Source organism: Rhinolophus hipposideros (genome assembly GCF_964194185.1).
Source record: "Rhinolophus hipposideros genome assembly, chromosome: 23".
Lineage (NCBI taxonomy): Eukaryota > Metazoa > Chordata > Mammalia > Chiroptera > Rhinolophidae > Rhinolophus > Rhinolophus hipposideros.
Genome location: NC_138069.1, coordinates 26,021,254 through 26,045,699, shown reverse-complemented (window position 1 = coordinate 26,045,699; position 24,446 = coordinate 26,021,254). Strand labels below are relative to the sequence as shown.

Here is a 24,446-nt window from a genome sequence, read left to right as displayed (position 1 = left end):
GATAGAACCACATTTTGCCCCCGTAATTTGTGTGAAGATGACCTTGTCACATATTACCAGTGGCCTCCATTCTTCCCTCCTTTCTTAATAGAACACTTTGGGGCAATATGCCCAGTTGAAAATACACATACTCACCTACCCAGGCTTTCTTACAGCTATCGTGGGTAGCCATGTAGCCCAGTTCTGGCAGCAAAGCAGCAGTAGTTGGGTGAGGCTTCAGGAAAGCTATCACCTTCTTGATAAAAAGGTACAGATTCAGCAGCTATGTGTCTTTTGTCCTTTGACCTTCTACCTTTCTTCCTGCCTGCAACGCAGACATGATGCTGGAGGTGAAGTTGTCCACGTGTAGCAGGTACTGTCAGTGCTCTGCCTGTAAACCCTGGACACCACTCCTATATTCCCCACAGGCTTCCTACTGAAAGCTCCTGTGACTACCTGAGGGCTTCTGCTGGCTACAGGACCATGCTCACCTGCGTGGGGCAGGTTGGCAGTGTCAGAGGAGCGACCCTGGGAACAGCCCTCAATGACAAATGGGAATCGTGCATGAATATCCCAGTTCCTTGGCCTTAGGGTAGGATAACTTTGAAGCATGAGCTACATACACTGGGGGCAGACAGAGCTCCCAGAAGTCGCCGGTAGCCCCTAGCCCAATGACAACCAGCTGCCCATAGCAGTAACCCAATATTAATGCATCCTGTATTGGCTTTCTTCTTTTCCCAGTTTCAATTCCCTTTTCCCCTACTTTCCTGGGATCACCTTCCAGATAAACTACTTGCACATGAATCTTTCTCTCAGGGACTCCTGGAAGAACTCAACCTAAGACATCTTGTGGCATGTGGATGAGAGCTACATGCTAAGGGTGGAGAAGAATCTACAAGGAGCCTGAGTCCGTGATGCCAGACTTGAGCCCGTGTACCAGCCTTGTTCTGCTTTCCTCTGGACTTGTTATGTGAGAAAAATAAACTTATTTGCGTAAGCCACCACATTTGGGTTTCCATGGCATGCAGCCAAATGCTCTTGTAACTGAGAGCCCGAGGAATTTTCAGTTGGGTACAAATGCACCCAGTCATCAGTTGGACATGGCTGCTAACAAAGCTAACACTCTGATTACCAGTCGTATACTGCATGGCATGTTACAGCTAGCACCATGTTTGTATTGACTAGTGGGGGAATGAGAACTCCAAGTCCAGCGATCTTCTGCAATAAGAAGATCGGGCGAGGTTTTCATTCTAAGGAGTCTGCCATTTGAGCAATGAGCCGCACCTCCTTCCACCCATTCTCTTTGCCTGTCTTCTGAGATCCTGCGCTTCTCCATCATCACCCTTCACTCCCATGGGACTGCAGTTCCTTGCTTCAACCAGAGCTACCCCTCCCACCTGACAAATCTCATCACAAACTTGACATACTAAACACATGTTCTCCAAAACATGTGCTAAACCCTCGTATCTGTAGGCCTTTGCTCAAGCTCTTGCCATTGCCAAGAATGCCTTACTTCAGAAGTGGGAAACCGCTACATTTGGGCCCAGAGGGAATGGTCTGGTAACTGCAAACTCATGGTAACTGTGGGCAGGACACTCGTGTAAGTAAGGCTCATTGCACCAAAACCATAAATGCTTAGTATTTGTAAAACTGAAATGGGCAGCCACGATGGCATCCAAGTTGAATCCAAATTTACTCCTGCTTAAAGTCATTAACATCAAATTCCATCACGTACAAAAATTAATGTATATATATGCTCTATAGAAGATTTCAGACAAATAAAATGTACTCCACTGAACGTTTAATACATTACATTCAAGGATGACATTTTTTAATAAAGAACAAAATTATAATGTAAGTATTCATTGAAATGGTGACCATTTAGACATCATCTGAACCATACCAAATAATACTCATTTACTTTTATGAAATGTGTTGAGAACCTAGGAGTTTATGGATAAGGGTGAGCATTCTCAACATTACTGGCCTAGATAAGAACAGGTTGTGCTCTTCCTGGTGACGCGGGAAATATGAGATACTTGTGTTCCAACTACTGGTGTGTGGAGTGAAGGCTAGCACCCATAACTGGCTGAACTCTGGAAAACAAGCACGACGTCTCCCATGCCGCTCGGGGACACAGGAGACAATGACTGACCTACGGTGAGACTACGCAGGGTGTGGAGAGGATTGTACCAAGGGCTTCACGTAGGCTGGAGGAACAAAGGAAAAGCTTTGACTTTCAAAACATGTTAAGTGAGGCAAAGAAGCCAGGAGCCTTCTCACAACCAGTCCAGGTCAACAACTCCACGCATATTTATATATCAGGTAGTTGGTTGGAAACACAAATGCTCACTGGGCCTGACTCAAGAATTAAACTATCATAACAGATGCAGCTTTGAGGACAGACTTATCAAACTGCTTCTAAACCCTAAGCTGGGTGGGTATCAGCTCAAAAGATGCCTCTGTCTGGTTTCAGCTGCTATCTATAAAAATGTTTACACGTCTATTTTTGGTAAATTTATTTCACAAAGCCACTATTTCCTAAAAACAATAAGGCTCATTAAATACAAGACAAAATTTATAAATGAGATAACTATTTCAAATACATTTTGTTGAGTAAAGGCGTTTTTACTAACTATAAAAACCAATGAGACAAAAGAATGATTACACCACAGTTATTATCGAAAGACTTTTAGACGATACCGTGTTTCCCTGAAAATAAGACTGGGTCTTTTATATTAAGGTTTGCTCCAAAAGACACATTAGGGCTTATGTTCAGGGGATGTCATTCTGAAAAATCATGCTAGAGATTATTTTCCAGTTAGGTCTTATTTTTGGGGAAACATGGTAGTTTAAAATGTTAAAGATTTTACAAAAAGATAACATGCGACTATTAATTATATATGAAGAGTATTTGATTAAATACAGAAAATATCAGCAAGAGCAATTTTCTTCTTGAAAATTAGCTTTAGAAAGTAATAGCAATTCTGATTGAATTTGGCCTACTTTAATTCCTTATCGATGGCACCATAACCTGGAATAGTCAAAGTAATCCAGTTACGCTGGCCACCAAATTAAGTCACCATCATGCTTCTAAAATAATTTATCTAGTATGGACTGGAGTAGCCTATAGTTATTATATAGCATTGTGTAAACTTAGTTTTTTTTCTTCAATATTTCCTATATTTTTCCAAAGTCCTGTTTCCTATGACTTTGATCATTAAATACGTCTACCATAGAGGTCCAAACACTTATGGTCATTATGAGAACATGTACGGGTAAATGTGACAAGCTACATTCTAAGGAATGACCCCAGAGATCTATTTTGCGACAGGGTTGAAGGTACTATCTGAAGTTCTGAGGAATATTCAGGGGACAGGCCTCAGACAATGGATTTTTAAAAGTTTCAATTTTCCAAGAGAAACGTTCTGGGAAAGGAAAAACTGTTCTGTGATCTAGGGTATGTTCAAGAGCCCTTGCTCTCAAAACCCAATGTATGAAAACAGTTTTCCTTAAAGAAATACAGGTTTACGAGCCAAAGCAAGCTTTAGCTAAACGATTGGTAGCTTTTGTTTGGCTCTGGAAGTTTCCATAGAAACAGCTTGAGAGACAGAAAAGGGATCATTATCATCTTTATCCATAATGCCATCTGATAAAACTGCATATTGACTCATTTATGCGATCCAGAGCAGACACGTTATTTCTGATTAGCCTGGACAAAGGGAGGGAAGAGTTCCAGCTGGTCACACTTCGAATTTCCTACCGCCCTCATCTGAAACCTTAAATTAAAATCCTGACAAAACTCCCTCTGAACATTTCCCTTAGGACCCGCCAGTCCAAGTAATGCTTCAATAATCAGAAGCCAAGTGAAGAAACATGAAGTAGCAAATGGAGCTCCACTGCCAAGTTCTTAAAATTATGACACCAAGCTTCCTGTAGCTGAAGAAATTATTCTGGAGAGTATTTACAATTCCATTATATCAGATCTCAGCCAGGCAAGAAATACTGTCTTAAGTGTTTACTATACACAGTTGAATCAGGTGGCACCATCCATAATTTTTCTCCCTCTTTACATCTAGGTCATTTGCATGTATGTGTATATATCTATTATCTATCTAATATAGTTAATATAGTAAGTCTATTTCATATATTTAATACAGTAACACACCACACAGCATTATCTCATCTTATTTCAGGTTAGTGCTTCTCAGAAAGGCCACAAAATCAGCCCTAGATCAGAATTCTATATCTGAAGTACACAAAAATAAAAACCTTAACAATAAAATATAAACAAAACATACAAGATAAGGAGTCATGCAACTTTTAGCACCATATTTAAGACCACAGAGGGCGAGAGGGTTGACAGAGGTCTAAAGAGGAATCCAGCTTTGGGTTTCTCCCAGGAATGGGATCCCAAATACAGAACCCTCTTGTAGAGTCCAGTACTTTTAAGAAGAGAAAGCCTGAGAAATTCTATTAACAGAAATGTCAAAATCTATGTTTTACCAGAGACAGTTGATTTGACATTAATTCCTATTCTAAAAGCACTGAAGACATTATTCCTTAGGAACAAACTCCTCACTTATGGAGATTAGTTGAGAAATCACTGCCGGCTCAATGAACTAAATGACGCCTCAGTAAGTTAAAAAGACATGATCTATCCCTCAAAGGACCAGAGTACTCACGGAAAGGAGTTTTCTAATGAGCAGTTGGCTCCCTGATATCTGTATAACAATACAGACATGGACTACACAGAAAAGATTCAACCTAGCACATACCACAAGGTAAAATGTCCAAAAAATACCCACACTTTCACGCACTATGGCATTGATGAAGAAATCTAAAAACGAGATAAAGTCTCCACTTGGTCCTCTCCACAAAAACAGACTAAAAGTCTAGGGAAGGGCTTATTTAGTGATGTGCTGAAGATCTTGGCAGTTTAAAAGTGACAAGTAAGATGTTATAGGGCTAGAAACAACTTTAGGTATCATTTAGTACAAATCCCTCATCTTGTTGGTGGGGGATAAGTGTCCTCAAGATAAGTGTCAGCCCTCACCCATGATAAAACCATGATCAGAATGAGAAGCCATGGAGCTCTCAGTCCTGCACTTTCTCCATTATGTTTATCTGTCAGGATCCTTTATATCTTAATGTGTATCATCTAATCAAGCTTGAGGAAAATGGCTGCGAAATATCAGATAGGAAAAAATGCTGCATTTTTACAGATTTTGGCAATAATCCGTGTTCTGATGTGCTTACTATTAACAAGGGGAAGACCCCAGTCATCTCTTGGTAAAAATGTTATTTCCGGCACGACACAGGTTCCTTTTCTGAGCCCTGTTTCTGTAGGTCCCGGGACACCTCACAGCTGGCAGTTTTCATATGCCGCGTCTTTGCAGATAGAGTTCACCTCGGTAGATCCCATATCGTCAGGCGGGCTGAAATGACTGCTGTCTTGAGAATCTGTACCAATACTTTTGGTCTCTGACTGAAGATGGACAGACACTTGAACTGCAATCTCCTGGCCTTGTTCATTCAGAGAAGCATCATCCGAGTCTCCTCCTGGTGAATTACTCCTCCCCATCTCTGGGTTAATGACATAGATGCCACCTTGAGCATTCAAGGCAGGTCTTTCTTTAATTCTTTCTCCCATGTCATCGGGGTCATCCATTCGCACAGCCTCAAACATCTCCTCAACGAAGGCCCTGCAGTTTAGAATCAGGGGTGGAAGAGGGACACTTCTTGCCAGTTCTTCAATGTAACGAGCAAACTCCATGGTCTTAAATTGTGTGACCTTGGCGAGCTCCAGCGTCTTGGCCGAGGTGATAATGGGGATGCGTTTTGCAATCTCAAAGGCCTTCTGTAGTTTCTCAGCCCCTTCAGTTCTGAAGAATTCATTGATAGCCTTCTCGGTCTTACGAAGATGGCTGCTCATCATGCACAGCCGTGTGACATTCAAAATGAGAGTGATTGTAAAGGCAATGAGGCAGACGACCACATAGTAGATACTCATGTCTCCTGAGGTGAAGATAACGCGCAGAGTGACAGAGTAGGAGGCACGGATTGGAGAGCTGACGACACATGTATAGAGCCCACGATCATCAAAGGCTACGTTGGTGATATTCAGGAAGTTATCAGAAACCAACCATTTTCCACCTGCTAACCCAACAGAAAAAAAAAAATACAGCATAAAGAATATTATCGCTAAATATGCCGACTGCCTTATCAATATTCTACTTCTTCATGAGAGTACTTTAACTCAACTCATCTATGAGGTTCTGCTATTTGTTCAAATCGTATAAAAAAAGGGCAGACTATTATGTCGAGCCAGAATTTAAGTAGCCTGGCACTTAAAAAAAAGAATCAAGATCTTTTCAGACAGTAATGATTATCATATCTATTTTTTCACTACCAAATGTCGCAAGCCTTTCAGGGAGACAGGTCTGTTTATATAATGCTAAATGATGAATCTTTAAAAGAATGTTTGTATGTATACAGGCATAGCTCAGAAATATTGAGGGTTTGATTACAGACTACCTCGACAAAGTGAGTATTGCAGTGAAGCAAGTCCTAAGCTTTTTGCTGATGGACAGTCTTGCCTTTAATTTGTTAAAAAAAAAAAAGGTAACATTTATGAAGCACAATAAAGTGAAGTGTGATAAAACAAGGTATGTCTGTATGTGTGTCTACACCACGATCTCTACCTATCCATTTTCATACACTAAAATCTGCCTCAGAAACATAAAACAATGGTCATTTCTGGGGTGACGGGTTATGAGTAATTTTTATTTTCTTTTTATTTAACTGTGTTTACTTTTGAGAATGAATTTATAAAACTAGAGAGAAAGTTGTTTCTCAAGAAAAACTACCGATTTAGTGAATTTGTTCAATTACTAACTGGCTAATCTGGCCTGCCTCGCACATGATAATTTGTTTTGTTAGAAAACGTTTGTAGATAATCACATCTTGATTTTTCTGGCAAGAGTAACTGAAGCACAAGCCAAAAGATATAGCTCACAAACCAAGTAAATGAACAGCTTGGTAAACAGAATAAAGTTCCCTTTAAGACGCCTCGGCTTCAGTTTTTAACCTAAAACATGCCACTTCTCTCCCATACATGAAGGTATCTTCATTCAGGGAACATGTATACAAAAGCATAAAAGAGCATGAAAAGCAAAGCATCCTGACCACCCACCTTGATTCAGCATTATCCTTTAAAAACTTGGCTCTGTCTGCATAATTCCCACGTTTGTGGTAAATTCTCGGTGTACTTAGTGCTTTAACCATGGCAGCCATTCAAAGATGGGATGAATAGGCCAACGGGCGGTATAAGTGTGAGTCCCAATGACTAGAGATGGTGTCCAAGGAGGTTGGGTGACTGCTTCTTAAGCACCACTTTGAATGCCTACTCTTCAAGACCTTTTTCATCCCTGAGATTCTATAGTTCTGGATTATTTTAGTGGCACATCAATTAGTAAGCACTCTGGATTGTGCCCATTTTCACCATCATCAAAATCTATCCAAGTTCTACTGTTATATTTAAGAGCCATCACCATTTCACCAATGTAAAAAGAGAAGGAAAATATGAAGCTATGAATACAGTCATTATTCCACAAGCTTGTCCTATGAACTTGGAGCTATGAAAAGGATACCCTACGGATCTAAGGTATGATGAACTACATAGACTCCATTCATCAACCACTATGTTACGACCACAATCTAAACTCTAGCTCACCTGCCGATAATAGTTCAAGATTTATGAACCTTATACTAGACTGACATGCTCTTTAAACTCCTCTCACTTGAGATTCATCAAATTTAATATAATTGCCCTGCTGTTGAAAGTATCAATGGTAGATGTTAGTGGTTTTCAAAGGAAAGGCAAATAGGAAAATGAAACTGCCATTCCCATTGGCTGGTCTCAACCTAACCTAAGCTTTGTTTATGCAGTCAGTCTGTAATGACCACATTAATGGCATAATTGAAATCTTAGATGTGTTTGGTCCAGATCTTACAGCCCAAAGGTGGTAAGAGTCTAGTTCAGTGGGTCCAAATGTGGAACTCTGTGTCATGTTCAAAACACACATTCGGGGCATCAGTCTACAGATTCTGCTTTAATAGCTCTATATTTTTAAGAAGCTAATTAAAAAACACTATTCTAACAATTCAAACTCTTCAATCCCTTGGAGACCAGTTACTCAGTTTATAGAAGGTTAAAATGTTTAGCATACAACTTTAGAAGGAAACACCATCTGTCTCCTTTCCTGTTTTCTACCCTACTATGGATAACTCAATATCCTTTATATTTCAAGAGATTAGACTATCTTTCTAGCAACAAATAAATAATTAATTAATAACAAGGGGACTTTTCTGAAAGTGTAGCTTGTGAGGATCCCAGAATTTAATCTTTATCCCGTTGAAATTTTCTATCGATTTCTTTTTGAGGTGCTTTCACACAAGTAGTCATCGAAAAAACAAAAAACTTTCTAACAGAACATTAGTTCTCATTAAGATGTGTTCACAGGTCCACAAACAGCAAAATCAAATAAAAGCCTGTCAAAAAGTAGACCATGGTCACATTACTATATCTTTGTGATTTTTAAGACTGAGAGGCAAAAAAAAAAAAAAAAAAAAAAGAGAAACTCTCCTGTTTTCAAGTAAATTAAGGTATAGAATAGAAAAAAAAAAAAGGAGCTGGAAGGGCTTACAGAGCTCTTCCTCAGCACCCTTCTAATTCTCAGAGGTATTAAAAGTTTTATGCAGATCTGTCATCATTTTAAAGAACACCCTGATTTCCTCTAACATTTTCAGTAACTCCTTTCTGAGCAAACAGTTTTTTACTTGTGACACATTTCGTCCAGTCTAGCCCAAATCCTTCTTGCTATACCCACACAGGAGCACCACACTGTACTACTCACATCACAGGCTAGGGGGACGGTGCCCCTGGAATTGTGCATGACCCGCACAGCTGCACGCAGCAGCCCTGATGTAGTCCACCGTCAATGAAAAAGGAAACCAACTCACTAAGAGGAGACGAAATAGCTCAGTCATCACGTGAACACCTTTTAAGTTTATAACTATTCCTTATTTTTTATTTCTTCTGGTTAAGTAATTATAATTATTTTGCTTTTTCTGATAGGTGTAATACTCCAGGCCTTTCAAAAGTTTTAACTATTTACCCTAGTACTTCATCTTTGAGATTTCTGGTGGAATATGCCATAAAACAAAGAAGAGAGAAGTAACAGGAAATGAGTAATTTTGATTCATTTTACCCTGGGATAGTTACCTCTGCCTCTGTCATCCAGCTGCTGTCCTTTTGAGTTGTACCAACTGACATCTTCATAGTGGTCGACAGTGAGAAGACACTCGATCGAAACACTAGCTCCCTCTTTGGCTATGATGACACGATCACCTGAGTGGGAGCTTGCTGAGAGTTCAGAGCTTGGGGGAAATGATACATTGAAGGAACTATGATTTGCTCCCAGTGGGTCTATTTGCTTGAAGCCTACATCTTCCAAAACAAAAGCAGCTGGCATAATAACATTCACTGCTAAAGTGAATAAAAAACAATATGGCTTCATGGAAAAATGGGAGGAAATCTTGTTTAGATTTGCAGAACTCAAAAGCTTCTATACTATAACGAGAGTACAGTGGGTAATTTACTGCTTGGTACTGGAGTTTTCCAAAAAAGTGGTAGGTCCAAGTATATTTTGAAGTCTTCAAGATTAAAAGTTGTTAGTGGAGACCAACCTAAAAGAAAGCCAGATAGGAAGTTTAAACAACTCATAATGGGGTGAAACTCTATGTTCTAGAAATGACATAAAATTAATTAGACTAATTGGCACAAACATCAGGGAGTGAAATAGAACACCACCTAAAAATCTCACACAAGATGGTAGAAAGAGCACTGAATTGGGAAATGGCAGACCTAGATTTTAGTCCTAGCTTTGCTACTAACTGGCTGTACGACCTTGGCAAGTAGCTGGGTTTGTTTAATCATCTGTCAATTGAGGGACTGGATATGACAATTTTTAAGGACTCTTCTGGTTCTGATATTCTATGATTCTATTTCACTCCGAATTATATGCAATAGGGAGCCAAGGAAAGTTAAAATATTTAGCTTAATGATCTTTTATTTCAAAATGCACCAACATCATCTGTTGTTATATCAATAATGTAAATCAGCTGGTACATTGTAATCATAACCATGCTCAAAATTTGAGTAGTTGAAGCACATAGACATAGTAGATATAAATAATGCAGAGATAGATGAAGTAGTTCTCTTGTTTTAATATCAGAAAAAAATTGCACTATTGCATATAGACAAATATACATAAATATACATATACTAACTTCTGAGGCTACAGAACCTCCGTGTTGGGCAAAATTGTTAGAAAAAATAATTTTCCTTTAATAGTTTCTTCAATATCAAGAGACAAAATACAATACATTTAACAGTTTTGTAAGAATACCAAGTTTCTAGCTCAAAGTCTACAAAATTAGCTAAGGGAGGAAATGACATCCTAAATGTCTAGTTGTTAGAAATGCAAATACAAGCTACAGGGAATATTACCAGACATATTTAAAAGAAGAGTAAAATATCATGACTAAAAAGCATAATGACATCCCAGTCTAAGAGTCCATGTAATTATGATCATCTTCCTGGTAATTTGATTCCTCTTTTAAATCACTGACTCTCAAAGAAAAATTTCAACTTTTATTTCCATAAAATATGAAATGAAACACCTAGCTTTATTTCTGAGAAGGACCCAAAATAATTAGTTTTTGAAATGACATTTACTTCCCTTTATACTTACATGAAAGTTTCTCAATAATGTAATATAAAAAGCAATGGATCATTGTATTTTGCCATTAAGCTCCTCAAAGTCTGAATTATAATAAGCTGTAAATGTCATTTAATTTTCGTTAGCCCTTGAAAGGATGGCTGAATGATGACAATAATTTTCTATATCTAGTTTCTATATATTTCAAATTTAAGGATGGGTAATTATGAGTAAAACAAAGAACTTCACACTTTGTTATACATAATAATTGAACACATGTGCTCATTTCCATTTCCTCTCCAAACTCCACTAAAACGACACTAAAGTACTTGGGCTCAGGTGTTCCCCAGGACTTTGATAAGGACTTCCTGTGGCTTCATCCAAGTAAGCACTTTCCAAATTTCATTTATTCTACTACTATCACATTTTTTTTTTGCTATATCTGTGTACCAAATTATTATTATTTATGCTTTTCCTGTAAATCAATTCATTATTTTACTTTCATAACTTATTTCAGAAGGAGAGTCTGTACCACATCTGTGGCTAACAGTAACTGTACACATAAACACACTGAAAGCAAAGCAATATTATTAACTGTCAGAGATATTGCCGTCTGCTGAGCTGGAGGCCTGCCCTTTCTGTGGGGAAAACAAAAACAAAAACAAATAACCCCCCCACAACTCTGTTTTGTTCTACTATCACTGCATTTCTTATCTTTCCCTTTCTGCACAGTCTTGCCCATCACTGAATTTAGAACCACTATTTTAGTTTTGGAAATGATAAAACTAAAATACTTGAGACTAGAGATATACATTTTCATTTATTCAACAGTATCTATTGAGCAGCTACTATATAACAACCTATGGTACTACAGAAACTGTCTCTGCCGTCATGGAGCTCAGTCTGCTAGAAGCCAGACACTGACTAAATATATATAAAATACGTTAAACGCTATACAAGGGAAAGTACAGATGCTACAGGAGCATGCAACACGGGGAGCTGACCTCATTCCAGACAGCCTCTCTGAGAAAGTGACATGTGCAATAGGACCCGAAGGATAGTCAGGATTCGAGAACGGAAGAGAAGTGTTTAGGTAAAGGGATGGGGCAGGGAAAAAGCAGAAGGACCAGTGGTTAGGAGGTATTCAGGAAATGAGCTACAAGGTGTGGTAGTGAGAGGTGGGGGCTGGAGCGTACTGGGTTGGATTCCTGATTCTGGAGGGGAGCAGTCTGAGCCAACAGCAAAATTAGAGGTGGACTCTGGGAACTGGAGTGGGAGGCTGAAGTGAGTGCAAAAGACATGTGTCCAAGGTGAAGAGGCTCAAGAGTTGGGTAGATCACCTGTGCGAACAGTGATGTCCCCCCGGGTCAAGGCAGTTAGGGTAGAAGACACTGGAAACAGAAGAAAAGGACTCACTCTCCCTGCAGAAGCTTTGGAGGAATGAACAGCCTGCACAGGACAGGACTGCGGGCCAAGCAGTGTCCTGGCAGTGTCCCTGCTGTTGGAATCCCTTCTTCATGCAGCCTCCTTGAGCCTCCTCTCAAGGCCTGGCTTTTCCTCCCACTTGGATCCAGCGTGTATCTGGATGCAGGCTGGCTCTTCCCAGATTCCCTACAGCCCTCATCATTACACTGCTCCCCTGGCTCTAGTACCTGCTGCTCTGTACTGCTAGGCAGTCTAGCCCATCTCACCTATGAGACCTGGAAGCACAGGGACTATGTTTTGTATTACCATGCTTCATAACTAGCACATGCTCAATAAATATTTACTGACAGAGATTAGTTTAAATTTCATCAAGTATGTTATGCAACAGGGATCATAATTATACAAACTGACACGCATTTACTAGTACTTATACTCTGATACATAAAAAAGAGCCAATGCGAACAGTCTTGAAAGAACTTAAAGGCATAATGACCAAAAGGAATTCTTTGAACCAACCCCTTGTCGTCATTTACCACCTTGTCCTGGAAGATAATGGTGGCAATAAAAGTTTACCAAGTCCAGAGTTTCCAAACCGGGTAGAATATCACCATCATCTAGAGAGCTTGTTAAAATGTAGATTACTGGTACCCAGCCTAGACCTACTGAGTAAGACTCTCTGGTTTGGACCGCGGAACTTACCATTTTTAATTGGCTCCCTGGGAGATGCTGAGGCTGAGGGTCCATGGACTGTCATCCAGAGATCACTAAGAAACTTCCTCATTTCCTCTGCAACAGCCCTGTCTCATGGTGCTCCAGACTGTTTGAACACTTCTAACATGAGACAACTACACTCACATCCCATTCTGGATTAAGATTACCCTGGAACATCGTAATTGCAGCCCTCTGATAAAGGCAGGGTAGCAGAGAGGTTCAGAGTACAGGCTCTGGAACCAGATTTCCCAGATTCTCTGACACTCTCGCTGTGCCTCAATCCTCTCATCTTTAAAGTAGGAAAAATAATAGTACCTAGTCTCACAGGACTATTGCAAGGTCTGAATGAAAGAGTATATATAAAACACAAAGTCTAGCAACAGTAATCATTGAACAAGCTCTAGTTATCATTATTGTCGATGGTCCTTTCAGATACTGTGCTTAAATCTACACCTTATAGCAAAATCATTTAAGATGAATACAATACTTTTACTCAGAATACTATACAACCATTTAAAAACCTTGGGGAGGAGAGGGAGAATTCCATTATGTAATTTCAATCTTTAATTTTTACATTTCACATTTTTCTTTTCTCATTGCAAGTAAATGTTTTGCAATAATATGGATCAAACAGGCATTGTAAACTAAGCTTGGACCCCAACCATATTACGTTGTTTTTATGTGTCCTGAGTTTGTGGTAGACAACTTTTGTTGTGATCAAGCTAGCCTGTTTCCCCTTTTTGAGCCCCACCTTCTCAGGCCCAAGAGGAAGCCAACCCATTGGCTCACCGAACTAATTATTAGGTTGGTGCAACAGTAATTGTGGTTTTGCAATTATCTTCAACCTTCTAAACCGCAATTAGTTTTGCACCAACCTAATAGAATCTTTGTTCTTTGTATTTGGAATTGAGATACTGTGGGTTAGGGCTATTTTGAGGTTGAGAAGGAGTATAGGGAGTGGAGGTAGTCAAGCTTGGGCAACATACAGAGAAGCAGAGAGGAAGGACAACAGGAATAGAGAAGGGAAAGAGAGTGGTAAGAGAGGAGAAGAGAAGAGAAAGAGACTCACACATACTGCTCTGGCTCCTGACAGAATTCTACCTCGTGGTTCCAATATGACTGCCCCCCCCACCCCAAGAAATACACACCTTTATTCAATTTTATTCAAAATTAAAAGCACAAAAATAAAGACTGAATGTGAAAACAAGTACAGAAATGGAGAAATAGCAAGGTAGGAGAAAAATAAGTTCAGCAAAAGTGACTAAACTGTGGCTACAGCTACCAGGCAATCTTCATCATGGATCTCCTCCTTACATACTGGAGTGTGGAACACAAACTGCAGCTCAAGAGTTGCGGTTCCTGTCCAGCCATTTGCCTCTACTGGAAATTTAGAGAAACCTACAAGACAAGGTCTAAAAAAATACTATGAACACGCTTAAACTTTGCTCTTAAGTCAAGGGTGGCAGAAGTAAGCTTGTGCACTGACTGTATGCCAGGAGAGCAACAGGTCCCATAACATCCTTATATGTCCAGTCAGTCTGTCCAGTCAGGCTGGGACAGGCTTAGTCTGGGCACTTCATACTCAGAGCATGGCTATCCTGAACACAAAGCTCTTCTCACCTACTAAGAGTCGCAACCCATTTGGAGATATGAGGCTGGTGAGCAGTTGGGAGAGAAAACACTGGCAAAGTATGTGTCCAAGGTTACACAGCAGAAAATCACCCTTGGGATCGGGATACCCTTGACTTATCTCCTCATACTAAATTTCCTTTTACTTAAGTCGGTGTGAATTGGTTTCCGCTACTTGCAACAAAAGCTGCATTGACTGAAACCATTCTACTCAGTCTGGAGTAATGATTTTAAAACAGCTCCGCTAAATCAGGGGCTCATCATGCACAAGATGAAGTCCTGGGTGCTGCAATGCATGCTCAGGTGAATTAGGGTACTGTCCCAGACCCTCAGGAATTTACCAACTAGTCTGGAGGGCAGGGGCACAAACAGCTAACTAGATACAAGACAGTGTGAGAAGTACTGAAGAGAAACATAATTGTGCTGTGAACAGGAAAGAGAAAGCAGGACTTCACGAATCATAGGAATGCAAAGCACTTGTAAGTTAGGGACGTCCCATAATATCATGTCTGCTATTCTCAATGTAGCAGCTGACATTTGGAGGCAAAGAAGAAAGAGTTCAAAAAGGAAAAAGCAAAGTGCCACCTTCCTATACACAGCTAAAAAGGGCTATGCTATGCTTGTGAATGAAGTTACACGGCAGAATTTTTTATTACCTTGTTTCAACATGAATAAGGAAAACAGCAAAGTGTAATACTCAAGTTTAACCCAACTCCTTTTTTTATCTTTTAGGTATAGTAAAATGTGAGTTTTTCTAGGATCATGAATAATCAGAAATATAGATGATTTTAACCTACCCAACCATTCTGAATATTGACTTATCATTAAAAAAAAAAAAGAAAAAAAAAAGGAATGAAAGAACTGTGCCTAAACCGCCATCCCTAACAGATTGCCTTGTTGCTGTTCCTGCCAACTTCTATGAAATATTTCCATTCTGTTCCAATTCTCAACAGAAGTAAATAAGGAAGTAATGTGGCTGATTTCCGTTCTTGTGGCTCAATATTAAGTTGGCTAAGGAAATTGCTGTTTGCAGAAATAGTTCTGGGATAACTCAATGGGAGGAAAAAAACTGATGCCCAGATGGTACTGGCTTTTGCTCCATGTATACTGGGATATTAATGCTTCATTCTCCATAATGAAATGTGTTCTAGGCTGTATTTACAGCTCATCCACTCTTTTCTGCCTGCACTGCTGCACTTGAAAAATGGAGGTTTCCCTACCCCTGGCACACAAATGGTCAAAGTGGCATTCTGAATTGGCAAAGGGTAGAAAAAGCAAAGGAAGAGCAGATTGTTAGCACTCCTCTATACTTTGCAAAGAACAAACAGAAAGCAGTTATGCTTATAGTGAAACATTATTTTAGGGATCTGTAACATAAAAGGGTTACTAATATTAACATAGAAATCACCATTTTGAGAGCCATTTTCTAAAAAGTTTCTAATTAAAATAGCCCTTATGCTCCCAGCATCTTGGAGATATCACATACCTCATACATGGCATTTGGGCACTCAGCTGAAACTTCTACATATTTTCTGGCACACTGAGACACATCTTCTGTATTTATTGGAGCTTCGCTTTAAACCGAGGATTATTTCTTATACGTACGACTTTTATCCTTTTTGCTGAAAGCATTTGCTGAAGATATTGGATACAAATGACAAAGACATTGACGTAATAGGCTTAGATTTGTGATCTCCTTATCCAATTTTTTTCTCTAGAGTCTGAAAAATCCCCCAGCATTTCAAACTCAGACTAACTGAAACACAACTCCTCACTCTCACCCTTGGATCTATATATAGCTTGAATGATAGCTACACAATATAATTCTTCCAGTTTTGCAGCATCAAAGTTACAGGACCGTCATGGCCCAGTGGTTAGTTAAGAGTGCCTGACCCTATCCTTGGGTGAAGCTATGGGTTTTTGAGGCCTCGGTTTTCACATTTATTGAATAAGGTTGCTAACAGTAACCGCCTCACAAGGTAGTTGTGAGCTACCCTCCGAGGTGAACTAATGTGGGTACATTATAAATACATGCTATTGTTATTATTTCACCTCCTAGGTGATTTTCAATGAAATCCTGTGTCCTCAACCTAGGTCATAGTTCTTTTGCCTTACCTGGGTACCACAAAAGTCTTTGTTTCTAAGTGGGTCTCCTTAATTCCAACTATACCCCTTAGATGTCCCAAACACTGCCCCTCTCAGAATTGCTCCTAAACACAAATCCAGGTAAGTCAAGGAAATTTTAGAATGTATTGGTGATTTTTCATGGCCCATGAGATAAGCTTCAAATTCTAGTCTGGCACCCATTAATTCCCCAGTAATAGATTCAGGTGGCAGAACAGAAGTAGCTAGAATAAACCCAGCAGTACCTGCACGCAAAGTAATTGCTTGTTGAAGGAATGAATGAATTTAGAAATCAAGTCTGGTTTTTAGTTACACCTGTCACTAGTTAGCTATACTCTCCAGTGGTCTTCGTTTCCTCATCTAAAAGCTGATTGTCATTATCATTCCTTACTTTGCTTAAATCCTATAATCTTCCCAGTCTCCCTGGCATGGTTCAACCTTAAATACACTTTTGTTTTACTCTCTATTCTCTCCAAATAACTTTTCACTTTAAAGTTCTGGTTCTAGTTGTTCCTTTTGCTTGAAACTTCCAGCCCCTTCCCACCAATATCCTCCCATGGAAATTCAACTCACTTTACTACAGTCAACTCTAATTTTACCTTATTCAAGAAGACTTCTCACCTATACTCTCACCTCCGTCCTCTTAATTTTAGATAGATTTCCTTTGCTCTGTCAGTCTCCTAGTTCACTGAGAATACTCGACCGTAAGACATCACTTTCCCTCTTCTATCAGTGATCGATCTGTCCAAACATCTGTAAGCTTACAGATGAGTTAAAAACCTTGTCAGTTCTTGGCATGGGAATGGATTCAACATTCTGAGTTCAGACATTCAGTAACGTGGTAGTCAGAAAGGTACTTGCTACAAACTTCACTGACTTTGCATCTCAGGTTCTCGCAACTCTTAATGGAGAGATTTGAATATGCAAACATAGTGGTTTTTTTCTTTTCTCTAGGGGGCAGAACACTCTAGAGTGAACCTGATCTATAACTGGTTTTCTCAAACTGCAGTTCTTAGACCATTACATCAAATTAATTTGTGGTGCTTGTTAAAGATATAGATTTCTTGGCCCCACTCAGAGTTACTCATTTGGCATCTCTAAGGGTGAGGCCGGGGTATTAGCATTTTTAATGTTCATATAGTTTTAATGACTTACAAATCAAGTCCATATTTCTTTTAACTGTATAGCAATATTGTAATTTGGTGATTCTCAAAGTGTGGTACAGGGGCCTCTGGTGGTCCCTGAGACTTTTTCAAAATGATTTTTCAAAACAATTTTCATAATAACACTAGGACATTATTTGCCTTTTTCACTCTCATTCTCACACATGGTGCAATTTTCCAGAGGCTACATGATGAGTGACGATCACAAGAGAATGAATGCAGGAGATGAGAATCTGGCTGTCTTCTATTAAGCATTAAAAATGTGAAGCAATGCCATTCTTGTCAATAATTTTGTGTGTTTTGGAAATTATTCTTCATAGAAACGCTACTTGTCTCAACATATAATGATCCTACTATTTTAAATAAATCCATAGCTTTTTTGAAAGCTCGGTGTTGATACCTAAAATGGTAAATATTGATAGCTATACCCCACGTAAGCAAAAACTCCTTGCCGTTCTCAGTAAGTTTCAAAAGTATAAAAGGGTCCTAAAACCGAAAAGTTTGAGAACTTTCTCCTATGTTATCAACAGCACTTTACAGATAAGATTAAGACAATTAAGTTGCTCACTGAGATGCCACCCTTAAACCCCAAATTCCAGGCACTTTCCATTACAACAGAAAATCAGAGGAAATTACCTATTTTACACCTCAAACAGTCGTTTTGTTTTTTTTGTAATAGGCCTTTTTAACAAGCTCCCAGGGGATACTGCTGCCCCTAAATTTTAGAGCACTCCCCTGAAAAGCAGGAGGAACTATCTGTAGGGCTTTAGGAAGTGACAATTGCGTATAAGGACACTACAAAGAGGATCCTTAAGACGTGGAATGGAGTTGGAGACTAGAAAGGCCAAGTCCTTCTATCCCCCCGGGACTTGGATTTTCACATCTGTACAAGGAGAGTCTCTCCTGTCTTCCTGGCGGCCAGTCTGGGTTTCCGGCACTCCCACCGCTCAAGGGCAACGGGAGAGGCATCTTTCGGATGAGGGGTCATCTGTCACAAATCAGAGCACGTCACTCTGCTGCATAAACCTTCGATCGCTTTCCACCGCTTTCCAAATCAGTAGCGAAAGTCTCGGTCTTGGCTCATAGACCCGCTTAGGTCTCTGGCTGCATCTTCCCCTTTCAGCTTCCGTCAAGGCAGCCTGTTGCTTTCCCTTGACCTCGCTCAACTTGTTCCCACGGGAAGGCCTTTTTCCATCTGCTATTATTTCTTGCACTTCCAGCGCTCTTCTCCGGGACTTCGGAAGGCTTACTCCCTCACTTCGTTCACTCATAGCATCCCGTCTAAATATATTTCTTTTTTAAAGCACTCACTACCATCTTAGACAATCGTGTTTGTTTGTGGACACGTTTACGGCCGGCCCTGTACAGTAGGATGTCAACGATGAGCGAGGCCATAGTTGGCTCGTAAAGCCGTGGGTCCGAGCCCGGCGCGCAGAGTCGCGCCTGGCAGGTAGCTGGCGCTCAGTAAACGTACGATGGCCCAACTCCTGCAGCTCAGGCCAGGGCTTCAAACAAACCACGATACTCTAGCTTCCTACATGTCGTACCCCAACGCACCGGCTCGAACCCAAGGCCTGGCACCCCCCAGGACCTCCCAAGCAGCGACCCTCATCGAACCCTCACTCACCAGAGCCGCGCCGACCTTCTTCCGGCCGGGGCCGCAGCTTGACCCGGAAGTTCTCTCGGGCAGACGCCCCCACCTCTACGGTGAAGGAGCACTTCCGGGGTTGTAGCAGCAGCTCGGCGGCGGCTGTGGCGGCGGTGAGGGTGGCAGCCGGCTGGCTGCGGGGCTTCCGGGGAGGAGGCTGGCTGGGTGCGGGGTCCCGGGGCCAGACCCCGACGGCCGGGGCCGCTGGGGAGCGGATGGGGGAGGAAGCGCCCTGCCGTTGGGCGGCTGACAGCTCACGGCCGGACGCCGAGGCTGGAAAAGCGCTTTGGTTACGGAAGTGCTACGTTGGTGTGAGGCATTGTGGTGGTTGACACCTTAGGAGCGCGTGTTTACACGAGATCTCCTGTTTGGGACCTGTTCTTGTGTGGGGGGAGACGTGAGCGCGCGTGGTTGTCCGTCTGGAGACAGCCGTGCTAATAACCACGGTGATGATGTGAGCAGCCACGTCCGCGAGGACGGTCGGCAGCTGTCACCCCGCGGCAGCTCCGTGCCAGTCTCTTTGCCAGGCCCCGCACGTGCACCGTGTCCTTTCATCTTCGTAGGACCCTCGTCCAGTGGGTGTCCCTAGCCCCATTTGACAGATGAGGAGACGGAGGCGCAGGTGGCGGGGAACCCACTTCCCACAACCAGGGCAGGGCGGACAGAGTTGGAAGACACTCATTTTAACTCCAGAGGCCCCGCTCTTAGTAGCTAAACTAAACTGCCTTCCATTTTGGTGACTGTGGCTGGAAGTTCCCGGAGGAAATAAGGAAGAGTGTGTGTGTGTGTGTGTGTGTGTGTGTGTGTGTGTGCGCGCGTATATATATGTGTGTGTGTGTGTGTGTGTGTGTGTATATATATATATATGTTTTGTTTTTGTTTAGTGTATACAAAATTTTTTAAAAATATCACTCAGCGATTTAGTTTTGTGTGTAATGGTCCAGTTCTTGGCGTCTTTCTCCTCCAGTTATGAAAATAACACACACTTATACAGGACACCTGGAAAATTGACAAAATATCAAATAGTGTAAATCCATGTATTTTGGTATTTTCCTTTTTTTTCTTTTTTCTTTTTGCTTTTCCTGCTAGATTAAGAATCTGTTGAGAACCGGGGTGGCACAGACATTTGAACCATGACAGTAAGGACAGTGATGGTGACGACAATATTCATAGCCAGCACCACAAAGTGTTCTCTTCCCACCAGGCTCACAGGCCCGGCCCGTTCTAGTTGCTCATTAAATCTTTGTTACGCAAATGAAGGAATAGAGATAAGCAGTGTTTAGTATTTTAGCGTATGCCCTTCCAGTCTTTTATAAAATTATGTAAGTTATTTAGGTAGTGTGTATGCTATATATAAAGTACATACACATTACTATGAGTTGTAACTTGGAACGAGCACAGGAGAGTAAAAAGATAGTAAAAAAAAAATACAAATTCAACTACACGAAACATAGATTAAACTTTGTATAAGAACTGTGTAGTCTTTCCTATTAGACAGGTTCTTGGAGTATGTGGGGCAGAAATTGTATCGGAAATTAGTTCTCAATCTCCAGAGCTTGGTATCCAGTAGGTACTCAAACAATGTTTGCAAGTGAGTGAATTAATGAATATTTCAGAGTTGGTTTGTATGTCTGAGTAGTTATATGTAGGTTGTTGTTTTCTGAGTTTTGGGAATGTATAATGTCTGTATGTCATATAACCATATGACCTGAGGTCCATGGTATTGTATAAATCTCCCTTTCTAGCCTATGCCTTCACGCCGTTCTTCTCCCCGCCTTACGTACTACTGCTAGCATCCATATTCCACACTGTCGCACCTCAGACCTTTGAGCTTTCCCATGTGTTGTTTCCACACCCTTGAATTCTCTAATTGGCATCTTCAACTGTCAACATCCTAAGTGCCCTTTAAGGCAGGTGTAACCAGCTCAGATGTTTATAGGGGCTAATCAGGTAACATAAGCAGTCAAGTTGATTTTGGTGGAGATTGTGGGAAACTAGAGAACACTAGCCTGTCTAAAATAGCCCAGCAGCTATTTGGCATAAGCTAGTTGTTATCAAGTCGAATGTGGGCCCAGTGTTGTGAGATCTTTCAATTTTACAAGGGAATTTGGAAATCTATATTTGTAGATTAAATCTGACTTTTAGATTTTTTAATGTTAGCAATTAAATTTTAAAATGTTTAAACACTGTGCAGCCTGGATTTGGCACTCAAAATCCCAGTTTGTGGCCACTATTTTATGCTTATTTCAGATACTTTGTCCATGAATATTATTCCGTTTCTGGCAGACTTCTTCTTCTCTGTTTTTTCAGCATTTTGTGTATACCTCAATTATAGCTCTCCTTCCAAGCTGCCTTAGTTGTTAATATAGCTCTTCTCTAGTACTTAGAAATGTCTTAGAAATGTCATGGATTGGGTGTAGTTCTGCACTTAGTATAGATCAGTACAAAATACATGCCTATGCATACCTAAGGTCTCATTGTGTGTATCTGTGTGTATGTATAAGGTACATTTATTTCTTCTCTGGTGATTGGTTATCCTGGAAACCAGTGTCTGCTCTGTAAAAACATCAATAGTATCTTAGCTTTAATTGCAGTACTTCTGGAAGAAATCGAATTGGTTAATATTGCTTTTCAAAAGCTAGTCTGCTATAAATTCTGCCTGATGGCTTAAATTTCATAATCTCTGAAAAATTGAGGTAGAAATGATTAATGATTAATAAGATTTTTTAAAATGACAGCCAATAAAAGGAAAAATTGATAAGATGGACCTCATTGAAATTAAAAACTTTTGCTTTGTGAAAGACCCAATGAAGAGCATGAAAAGATAAACTACAAACTGAGATAAAATATTTGCAAACCACATATCTGACAAAGGACTCGAATCTAGAATATAAAAGGAGCTGTCAAAACTCAACAGTAAAAAAAATCAATTAGAAAATGAGCAAGAGATACAAATAGGTATTTCACTGACGAGGATATACAGATGGCAAATGAGCACATGAAAAGGTGTTCAGTATCATTAGCTGTTAGAGAAATGAAACTTAAAGCCACAATGAGATATTATACACCTATCCGAATGGCTCAAATAAAAAATACCACCACCAAATGCTGGTAAGAATACAGAGAAACTTAATCACTCATTGCTGGCCGGAATGTAAAATGGTACAGCTATTTTGGAACAGAGCATGGCAGTTTCTTATACAGTACAACAAGTAAGTACCAGTGATTGTACACTTGGTCATTTATTCCAGATAAATGAAAGCTTATGCTCCCATAAAAACTTGCACATGAATGTTCATAGCTGTTTTATTTGTAATAGCCCAAACTGGAAACAGCTCAGTATTCTTCAACAGCTAAATAGTTAAACAATCAAATACATCCACACCAAGGAATACTATAATACTCAGCAATTAAAAAGGAGAAGCTATTGATACATACAACAACTTGGATGGATCGTGAGGGACTTATGCTGAGTGAAGAGTCGATCTCAAAGGTTACATACTCTGATTGCAGTTATCTAACATCTTTTTAAAAAATATTTATTTTGCTTTCAATGATCTTATATAGTAAGTAACTTTCTCACTGCCCCCTCTTTTGGTTCAAGCCGTTGTTTCTCAGTCTAGTTGTATAGGGCACAGCTCCCTGGCCCGTGCTGGTATTATGAGCCTTGCGCTCCCCCCAGCGGAGGCAGTTGGTCTCCAGCCAGTCATAGGTCGGCTGCTCACAGCAGCTCATGGTAGCTCTTGCCGGCTGCTGGCCACTGGCCACTCCTGGCAGCACAGGATAGCCCATGGCAGCCCACGGCCGCCCACCGCCGCCCACGGCCGCCCAGCTCCAGGGAGAGCTGTTGTTCACAATCTTAGCTGTAGAGGGCGCAGCTCACTGGCCCATGTGGGAATCGAACTGGCAACCTTGGCATTATGAGCACCGTGCTCCAATCTGCTGAGCCACTGGGCTGGCCCCTAACATCTTAAAATGACAAAATTATAGAGATGGAGAACAGATCAGTGGTTGCCATGGGTTGGGAGGAGGATAGGATGTAACTCAAAAAAGGATAACTCAGGATCCTTGTGATTGAAGTATTCTGTATCCTGACTATGGTAATGGTCACAGAAACCTACACATATGATAAATTCTCATAGAACTAACTACACGCATAATAACTGAGTGCATGTAAAACGGATGAAAGCCGATTGGGATTGGTGGATTGTATTAGGTTGGTGCAAAAGTAATTGCGGTTTAAAAGGTTAAAAGGAATTGTAAAAACCGCAATTACTTTTGCACCAACCTAATATCAATATCCTGGTTGTGATATTATTACTATAGTTATACAGATTGTTATCATCGGGGAAACTTCAGTGAAGGATATATCAGATTTCTCTGTGTTATTTCTTTTATTTCTTACACCTGCATGTGAAGCTATGATAATCTCAAAATGAAAAATTGAAACAAATAACATATCAGAGAGCCTATACAATAAATTTTTTTCTTGGGCTTTTATTTTACCAGGTGATGATCTAATCATGTCGGATAAAGATGATATTGAGACTCCAGTGATAACGGAAGCAACCCCCACCCTTGAAAATGGGAACTCTGAGCCAGCCAAGAATTCTGAGTGTGTTGACCAAAGTGCCAAGCCGGAGAATAAACCAGAACCTGTAGTTTCTACTCGGAAAAGACCAGAGTCCAAACCTTCCAGTGACCTTGAGACTTCAGAAGTTCCCCCTGTTCAGGCATCCCAGGCTGCAGGCAAAGTAGAGTATCTGTTAAAAATTAAGATTAAGAAAATGTTAGGGTTAAAAAGAATTTGGAATCAACACCAGTTTAGGATTGTACCTATTTCTTTCATAACCACAAAACATAATTTTCTCAGTTCTGTAAATGCTTTTATGAGTAGTTGCCTTTGCTATATGGTGCTTACATACGTATGTCAGTCAAGCAATACATTTTTTTAGCTAAACAATATGTATTTGTTCACCCATA

General features: G+C 40.5%; 2 protein-coding genes across 3 annotated transcripts in view; one reads left to right on the top strand and one right to left on the bottom strand.

The window, feature by feature from the left end:
• Positions 1-1,654: 1,654 nt before the first annotated feature.
• MFAP3 (microfibril associated protein 3) lies at positions 1,655-19,497 on the bottom strand. 2 transcript variants are annotated; one of them, XM_081035191.1, is made up of 4 exons: positions 19,443-19,497; positions 16,015-16,163; positions 9,266-9,729; positions 1,655-6,138 (listed from the first exon to the last, which is right to left on the bottom strand). In XM_081035191.1, exons 3-4 carry the CDS (start codon positions 9,558-9,560, stop codon positions 5,342-5,344), a joined length of 1,092 nt encoding a protein of 363 aa, XP_080891317.1. In that variant the 5' UTR covers positions 9,561-9,729; positions 16,015-16,163; positions 19,443-19,497; the 3' UTR covers positions 1,655-5,341. The 2 variants fall into 2 exon arrangements, with proteins under 2 accessions (XP_080891317.1, XP_080891316.1); XM_081035190.1 differs by lacking the exon at positions 16,015-16,163 and having other exon boundaries at positions 19,443-19,487.
• Positions 19,498-19,516: 19 nt separating this feature from the next.
• The window catches only part of FAM114A2 (family with sequence similarity 114 member A2), a 31,318-nt gene continuing 26,388 nt past the window's right edge, over positions 19,517-24,446 (top strand). The window contains exons 1-2 of the mRNA XM_081035189.1: positions 19,517-19,576; positions 23,973-24,217. Of these exons, the coding sequence (XP_080891315.1) occupies positions 23,987-24,217 (231 nt within the window). The 5' untranslated portion in view covers positions 19,517-19,576; positions 23,973-23,986. The remainder of the gene's footprint in view (positions 19,577-23,972; positions 24,218-24,446) is intronic.

Coding starts and splice junctions, on each gene's coding strand:
- MFAP3 (XM_081035191.1), bottom strand. CDS start 9,560: ATGAAGCCATATTGTTTTTTATTCACTTTAGCAGTGAATGTTATTATG. Junction 6,139..9,265: donor GCTGGATGACAGAGGCAGAG/GTAACTATCCCA, acceptor CTGTTGGGTTAG/CAGGTGGAAAATGGTTGGTT.